The following is an 8,894-nucleotide window of genomic DNA, read 5'->3' as shown; positions in this document are numbered from 1 at the left end:
TGTTCTAGCTTATTCTATGTGACCATGAAATATATGAAACCAACAGAAAATATCAAAAAACACATCACTCTCAAACATACTTTTCAGGCACATGGCAAGGTGTCGCGTGCTGCACTATGTCATGACACTGAAAATTTGACTTGATCCCAACATGAGATTAGCAATCTTCGAATTATGTTAATCGTGTTTCAGAAAAATAAATGTACAAATATTTAAGAATCGCAAATTAGCATTTTATTAGTTATGTTCAAGACCAGAAGTTGGACATTTTTGTGTTCAAGAGGAGAAATATCTAATGTATTAATTGAAAGATCAAATGATTAGACAGGAAGATGCATGGTATTCAATTATTCCACTAATAGTTGCTTACTAAATGACGGGTGTCTCCACATAGATGCGTCACCATGCCATTGAACGAATATGTAGTAAGCAACATAAGTGGATTGGAGAAAAGTAAATAAAATTTCAAAAAAGATCATCAAATGAAGGGAAAATGAGCTTTTTATGAAGGGAAAATGAGCTTTTTATTCTATTTTTCTTTCTTCATCTTCTATAAGACAAATGATAGTGTTTCTAGTGAAATCAAGAACACTATCAAAAGCATCACCAAAGCGATGGCCTCCACGGCATTGTGATTACGCGAGAACAACAAAGAAGAAAAAGAACTTTTAATTTCATTGCCATTCATAAGATGCAGAATCACATATCTGTTAAATAGAATAATAAAAAACATAGCTTCAAATCATCTATGTAGTCATCTGAAAATTGATAAACGGGCCACATTCTTCAAGTGCATATTGGTTGGGACCCAAAGCCAGAGCTCAAAAGCAAATACTAATTAACGAAACACATGCCTTGGAGGCAAAGCAATAGGTTACAGACACTTTACAGACAAGGTGGCCTTTATTCCCGACCAACGGTGATAGCAATTCGAGTGCTTCTAAGACGCTCCAGCTCTGCTTTCAGCCAACTTTCGTTCTGACTTGATGGCGACCGTCCTCTCCAGTTCTAGCTTGCCATCTTTATGCGCAACCAACATCACATTATGTTGAAGCTCAGGCACTGGAACGACACTCTCCCCAGCCTTCTCCTCTGCTTTAATTCCTATTTGAAGTCACTTCTGATCAAACGAAAAAAAAAACCAGGAGGGAAAACTATTGAAGCTCAAACATTGGAATGACACTCTCCCCAGCCTTCTCCTCTCCTTCGTTTCCTGTTCCTCTTCATAGTCGCTTTCCTGTTCCTGTGTAAAGTGGCCTTTAATAAGACTATACAATCTTAAATAAGTATCTGAGGTGCTATTGGAACGCACATCCTACTTGGCTGACCCCAACCACATGCAAAAATTCGATGAACACCCAATTCCATCAAGGACATAGGTCACTGGATTACTAGATGGGCAGACTATGTAAGTTGTCTTCTTGAAACAACTCCGCTAGCAAAGCTGTTTTGAGTGGTGCAATGAGTATCTAATTCTTGTGAAAATAGCAAATCACCAAACTCATCCTCATTAATGGTATTAAGTAAGAAATGCACAATAAAGTGGAGTCTATTACGTAAAAATTATGCTAAATTATACAATTTGCTCCACATAAAATGAAAAGAAAATTTTATTGGGAGACTTCAAGATATTCTATACGTTTCTTCCGGACATTGAAGTTTTTCCAGTCATTTGTTGTAAAAACTGACCTTGTCCTGTAGATTTGCTGCACATATGGAACTTTCTCAATACATTAAAAGAAAAGAACTGAAAAAAGGAAAAGAAAATGAGATTACACGAGCAGAAAATAAAAGAAACTCGTGTTGAGTGGGTTTTAAAATAAGTGAGATCAAATTTAATTCATGTTTGTTTGATTGATTTTGGATTTACCACAGTTATTTGCAAATCCGCTTAACAGTTGAATTCAAGTTTGTGGATGCTTGCGTCAAGAAAACTGTAAATAAAAGGAGAGAGAATGGCTCGGACTCACCTTATCTAGTCAAGTTCTGAAGATCAGAACCTTCAGACCTGCCCTATGTTACTTGTCGATTCAATTAGTAAGTCTCCATGTACATCATAAATGATCGAGTATAAGTGACTTAGCAAAGAATCATCCTAAGTATGTAACTCGACTCCACTTGAGTTAAATTGGTAGACCATGTGAGTTATGCTCTAAGAATGCGTTCTTTGCATATGATGAGCAGAATGTCTACGATATGTGACACGGATATATAATTCTTTTTTTTAGCTTCCTCTCTTATCTATGAAATTTGCAAAGTACCAACCTTATCTCCAAAGTGTAAGCAAGAAATCGATATTATTTCAAGTAATGATACAAATTTATCTGAACAATTCACACCTTATTTAAAAGGACGTATGAACATAAAAGGCACTTTTTTAAAATTGTAAGAAACTAAACGATGACATTTCTTCTGGATCAGCGAAGTTCTTCCACTTGTTTTGTTACCATTGACCTTGCCGTCTAGCTTATCTAAAATTTTGAAAATTTCTCACTGACGGAAAGGAATAAAATGGGGAAAAAGGAGTAGAAAACGAGAAAAGGAAAATGAAAAAACACAATTGGGAAAATAAAATTGCAAATGCGCCAATTTTAGATTGGTCTCAAAACTAGTAAGATCAATTGGAATACATCTTTCATAGCCAATGACATCTTTATTGGTCCGATAACGATAAGTAAACTGAAACACCAAATCAAATGTTAACTATGTGAGAGAGAGAGAGAGAGAGAGAGAGAGTGTGTGTTCTGTAAGACTCACCTTATGGTGCTTGTAAGACGAGCGGGAGCCCCGAAAGTCTTTCCTGCAACCGGACATATATATGCGGCTATCATTTGGAAGTTTGGTCCTTGATACTTCAGTCAACCTTTCTAGGGATCCACAGGGCAAAACTCGTTCCACAAACTCCAACTTGTTGAGGCCCTTGACAACCCTTGGGCAATTGCATGAATTGATGGAAAAAGACTTGAGATTCTTCGCGTTTGGTAAGCCATGAAAACTTCGCAGTTTACGACAATCTCAAACCTCCAAGTGTTCCCCCGATTCCAATGTACAGACAACTTGAATCTCGTGTATTTGCCCACAAGATGACAGCACGAAACTTTGCAACTTATTTAAAACACTCGATGGAAGGATTAGTCTCACCCCACTAGTAATCAACTGATCAGTAGACTCATTATACCGTGCCTTGCTTCCCCCATATAGACTAGCCTTCTCGAGGACTGGCAACAAATAACGATGCCTCCAGTGATTCAAACACCCAAGGAAATTTGATCCCATCTAACGACGGGCAAAAGCTTAGTCAGACATTTTTCAGCTTCCCCATACTTGATAGCCTGAATCCATGGAAGCGTTCACAGTTTTGCACAAGCAACTCCCCTAGATGTGGAAGTGAAAGCCCATCTGAGTTTATATGCATGCACTGGAGATCTAGAGAGCTCTAAATGTGATAAAATTTCTCCCGGTTTAGATAGTGACTCAATTAAATGGAAATCATCAAGGCCTAGGTTTTGCAAAGACAACGGAAGTTGCTGAAAGGTCTGAGAGGAAGGGTAGCTTGACATTGTGAAGTCTCAAGTTCAATTTAGTTGGCTTACAGTCTCCCAATCCAACCATAAATCACCGGTACAAGTTTACCTCCTTTTTCTCCGCTATCATCTAGATCCAACTCAGCCAGATTAGTCAAGTTTGAGAGATCTAGAACAACACACAATAATTTTAGATTTAAACTAATTGGGAGTGCCAGCAACTCTTGAATCTTATGATATGCCGTCAATTCCAATCTTCACTGGCAAGGAAGCTTGCCAATGATCTTTGGAACTTCATCAACATCAGTAATCGATAGAGTTAGACTTTTTAGAAAGGGCGAACTTCCGATTTCATAAGGAAGTTGACTTTTCGAATAGTTAGCATTGACTTGAAGCATTTCCAGCTTATGAAGCATTCCAATATTACTAAGCAACTTCATGAATTTGCTAAATAAGAATCCCAGCCAGTTGAGAAGTGCACCTCACGTAATGATTTTAACTTCCATATGGATTCTGGGAGCCTCTTCACTCCATCACACCGCTGTATAGTGAAGTGCTCCAGTTTTACAAGGTCCCCGATATCTTCAGGCAAAAATTCAAGACAAGGGCAATAAACAATCTTAATGCCAATTAGACAGCTCAACTTCCCAATAGAGCCATCAATTTCCCTCAAATTGGAACAACGGTCGACATCAAGGCTCTCTAAATTCGGGCATTCAAAGAAATCTGGTGTTCTGGTTATTTTATCACAACCTTTAAGAGAAAGAACTTTCAATTTTCTTGCCATCTGTCAAAATGAGTGCAATATTCAATGGATGAACCATCAAACATTACTTTATAAGAAAATAGATTAGAAATAAGCATAGTACATACCTTGACAAAGCTCTGCAGTTTTGAATCATCTATGAAGTCATTGTTTGAAAATTGAAGAACGACCACGTTCTTTAAATGCATGTTGGTCAAGTCGGATGTCAGATGAGGATGACTCCAAAAAATCCAGCTTAAATTGGTAAGACTATTCGCTAAGTTACCCACGAAGGCTCCCCATTTAATTTGAGGTACTTTAGACTTTTGAACCTTCCAATCTCTTCACTTTTAATAACAAAATCTGAATAACTTTTTCGTAGATCAAGATCCAGTGCTACAACTTCCTTCTTCATCTGCAAAGGAATGCAAATAATGAAAGATTTTCTAATCGAGAGAACAATGATTAAAATGGGAAAAGAAGAAAGAAAAAAGAGCATCCCCATTGAACGTAGAGGATATTTTTCAGTAGAGAAACTATTGGTTCCATCCAGAATCATATTACCTGCTCTGTCTCTATTGCACCAAGGATCTCCTTGCAATTCCATATCCTACTTCGTTTTTCAGGGTTCTTCTGATCTTCTTGTTGAACAATTTGCCTTCCAAGATCTCTAAGTTGATCGTGCATCCAAAACTTATTGTTCTCCCCAATTTTTACCAAAGACATGTTAGTGAGGACACGGACTCCAGTATGTGGATAAAACTCACAATCTTCCCACACGTAAAATGCACTTGTCTTATCCTCACCGACAAAAAGCATGCAATATCAAGGAAAATTTGTCGTTGCTCAAAAGTTAAGGCATCATAGCTAATCTTCAACTTTCTAAAAACATCCTTATGGGGTGCTTTTTTCAGCTTTGCCAGCGTCTCTTCCCAAATTTTTTGGTTTTTGTTGCGGGAGAGAAACGAACCAATTACCTCGAGAGCTAACGGAAGTCTTCCAGTCTCATATACAATTTCCCTTGAAAGAACAATGTAGTCATCTAAAGGAAAGTCTTTATTAAATGCATGCCTACTGAAAAGCTTGAGTGCAGGACCATCAGTCATCACCTCCAATTCATAATCTAAAATTTGATAATCTGTTTGCAACTCATCTCTATTCCTAGTTGTAATCAATATTCTAGATCCCAAATGCAAAGTACCATTTCCAACTAATGTCTTCACTTGGTCACTGTTATCAACATCATCTAGTACAATGAGAACTTTATTCTTCTGAAGTGCTTCTCCAATTCTATGCATTCCATCATCAATTTCATCAATGTTCTTTACCCCGGCAGGAGCGCCAATTTCGGATAGTAATTTTTTTTGCAACTCAACTAAGCCATCAATTCTTGATGACTTCACTCGAACATCTTCAAGGAAACAACAACACTTTCCAAAATGAGAAGACAGTTTGTTGAATACGACCTTGGCGAGAGTCGTTTTACCGATACCCCCCATGCCATAAATTCTAATGAACCGTACACCACCAGAGTTGACGTCTAACAATTCGCTCACTGTTAAAACTCGATCGTCAATTCCAAGTAATTGTTTAGGCACTGATCTATGTTTTGTCTCCAACTTTTTCATGACCTCCTCAACTACATACCTTATCAGTTCACCATGGCTGCCACAATGGAAAATCATTTTAGTGAGAGAAAAATGTGAAATTACGATTACCTAGCTGGAATTGATGTTTTTATAGCACTGAATAAACAACACATTAATTGAATAGATAATGGGAGATTAACAATCTAGAATTGATCTTCTAAGACTCCATATTAGACGTTAACATCCCTCCAAAACATACTTTTTATGTACTTGGCAACTCACGCGCCATGACATTACTTGAAATTTGAATTGATTTCAACATGAGATTAGCAATTTTGGGATTGTGTTAATAAAGTTCGCACATAATAGATGCAGAAATATTTATGCATTTGAAATTGACATCCAATGATTTATGCTCAAGCGACAACTGCAGAAGTTAAACGTGGTGTATAAAGAGGAGAAATGTTCAACAAATTGAATAATTATATAGGAATGAGGATGGCATTTCATCGTCCCATTTTTTATCCTCCCAGTGCCCCCAATCAAATATTGATTTAGCTACCTAGCTATTAATATCATTATTTGCCTATTATATAAGATGATCTTGTTAAGCAGTTTCACATTTTCTGACGAACGTAGCATAGGTTCATCATTTCGTATTTACTATAATTAAAGTCCGACTTCAATCCTACCGAAAATTTTTACGTTTATGATTAAGTGTGAAGGAAAATTGGGAAAACAAACGATCTTGAAAGCAGCAAGCTTACCCTTTGTAGTTCTTCGCTTCCCACCCCTTTATCGTACCGACCTTCATGAGAGCGTTTCTCCACTCATTTACTTGCTCATTGCTCCATCTCTTCTCGCACTCCAGTTTTTGGATGGCATCGCCGTATCGTGAAGTTTTCAGCTTAACGTCATCAGTTTCCACATCTAAGAAAATTGGTAGAATCTCTTTCTTACCTTCCGAATTGAAGGTGATTTCCACTATTTGCTTTAGCTCAGAGAGGCACCAATGGCTGGAAGCGTAGTTCTGAGAGAAGACCGGTATGTAGATCTTAGAGTTGTTGATCGCTTGCTCTAGGGATCTCCTGATCGTCGCACCGGGGGGGAGCTCGTCATCGTCTAGGAAAACACAGATTCCAGCATCATTCAAGTCACGGTAGAGGACGTTGGTGAATCCCTTGCGAGTATCGGGTCCTCTGAAACTCAGAAACACTTGATAGTTGCTTCCTGACGAAGTTCCTGCATCTGAGCTTGCCATAGAAGTAGTTTGCTCAGCTCCTGTTTCCGTCTCTGTCTCTCTCTCTGAGATGAAGAGTTTCCCACGGTCGTAACGGAGAAAGAAGCCGCGTGCACAGGTAATGAGGAAATGATAGGGAAACCAAAAAGCTATGGGTGGATGAGAAAATGGTGGTTGAAACATGGTCATAATTTTTTACGAGGAAGACCATAAAATCAAATGCTATTAGTCGATGAGGGGAAAAAAAAGAAAAAACTAAAGATGTGGCCAAGCAAATGGCCGACAGAACGGAGCCCAGCTATCGGCGCGAGTTGATCGTCCAGCTGTTGTGGGGATGCAGTTTGCAGCTTGCACTCATGGCAACTCTATACCTACGAATTTTATTTCGCAATTTATCTCCCTTTTTCTTTATCCTTTAGTACGTCCATTTTTTTAATACTTTTTACTGGTAGCACTAGTGCTAAAAATCCACGGCCTATTGAGCTGCTGGAACCACAGTTTTTTAAGCTAAGGAGACGTGAAATGCCGTTCAACATAGATATTGAAAAGTAGGGGTGAGGTCCCGGTTTAACCTTCCCAATTTGAACATCTGCGCAGTCAGTTCTTCCGGAGACCCGGTCTAGGTAGAACCGGTACTGAACCGGCCACGGAACCTTTCGTTTCTTGTTTTATAAAAAGTTCTACATGCCGTTGATAGGAGTGGATGCCAGAAGGGCCATTTTGGATGAGGGTGCTGTTGCCACTCCGCCAAACAATAAAAAAAAGTGTAGCAATTTAAACTAATAATGCCCGTCCACCAAAAAAATAAAAAAAAGCTGATAAAGCCCAGCTCAAGCGGCCTCATGTGTTTTACCATTAGGAATCAAAACGTGATTCTCTCTCTACCCTCTTCCCCACCCATGTGCAGTCGCAGGCCTCATGTGCAGTAGGTCGGAAAGACCAGTGATCATGGAATGTGTGGAAGCCAAGAAATCAAACTTTCCATATAGTATTAACTTTTCTATTTTCATTAAGCTTTTGCACGAATAATTTACTCGGTGAGATAATAATAATAATAATAATAATAATAATAATAATAATAATAACAACACCTTTTTTTTTTCTTGTCATTTGGGATATTACGTGAATGAACTTATACCTGAATTTGATGAGTAAAAATGAAAATACATAAAGTAAAAATAAAAATTGTATTACATAACTGATGAAATCACTCACAAAAATCAAATCTTTATTTTAATTGCTATGTGCATTGTTTGCATATAAATATTCTTCTCGTAGAATTCAAAATAGCTAATTGAGTAAAGATGTAGTCTTTACTAGCTCCCTCTCTCTCTCTCTCTTTTTTTATTCAATGATCTTAGACTATTTACATTATTCGTCACTTTTTTTTTTTTGGGAATAGGAGGAGCAGAACACCAACAGTGCGGTAAACTTCCCAAAATTGCCAAGCGGAAACCACCACCCCGACGTCACGCTTAAGTCATCACACAGCACTTCAGCCTCCTTGCTTCGCAGGAGCTTCGAACCTTGGCCTCCACCGAAGAGGCCAAGATCTACCATCCACGCCACCGGCCGGTGGTTACATTATTCGTCACTCTTTCTCTCTCTTAACGGAGAAAATAATGCACATAGGAATCCAATCAGATGCTAATGGCTATATGGGGAAATGGTTGTACCAGAAAGTCGTAATTTTGTACGATGAAGACCATAAAATCAAATGCTATTGGTTAATGAGAAAAACACCAAAAGATGTGGCTAAAAAAGCGGCCGACAGCACAAAAGTTAGCAAACGCGCA

General features: G+C 38.3%; 2 protein-coding genes across 2 annotated transcripts; both read right to left on the bottom strand.

Annotated features, from left to right (window-relative positions):
* Positions 1 to 683: 683 nt before the first annotated feature.
* LOC104441461 (TMV resistance protein N-like) lies at positions 684 to 7,289 on the bottom strand. Its single transcript, XM_039311668.1, has 5 exons — positions 6,626 to 7,289; positions 4,834 to 5,934; positions 4,398 to 4,684; positions 2,758 to 4,311; positions 684 to 1,243 (listed from the first exon to the last, which is right to left on the bottom strand). Exons 1-2 carry the CDS (start codon positions 7,285 to 7,287, stop codon positions 4,983 to 4,985), a joined length of 1,614 nt encoding a protein of 537 aa, XP_039167602.1. The 5' UTR covers positions 7,288 to 7,289; the 3' UTR covers positions 684 to 1,243; positions 2,758 to 4,311; positions 4,398 to 4,684; positions 4,834 to 4,982.
* On the bottom strand, positions 3,961 to 4,956 carry LOC120292532 (TMV resistance protein N-like). Its single transcript, XM_039310775.1, has 4 exons — positions 4,834 to 4,956; positions 4,556 to 4,684; positions 4,398 to 4,466; positions 3,961 to 4,311 (listed from the first exon to the last, which is right to left on the bottom strand). The coding sequence occupies exons 1-4, from the start codon at positions 4,954 to 4,956 to the stop codon at positions 3,961 to 3,963; spliced, it is 672 nt and encodes a 223-aa protein (XP_039166709.1).
* Positions 7,290 to 8,894: the final 1,605 nt, after the last annotated feature.

The sequence above is a fragment of the Eucalyptus grandis genome, chromosome 4, assembly GCF_016545825.1.
Source record: "Eucalyptus grandis isolate ANBG69807.140 chromosome 4, ASM1654582v1, whole genome shotgun sequence".
Taxonomy (NCBI): Eukaryota; Viridiplantae; Streptophyta; class Magnoliopsida; order Myrtales; family Myrtaceae; genus Eucalyptus; species Eucalyptus grandis.
This window is presented reverse-complemented; position numbering and strand designations above follow the sequence as displayed.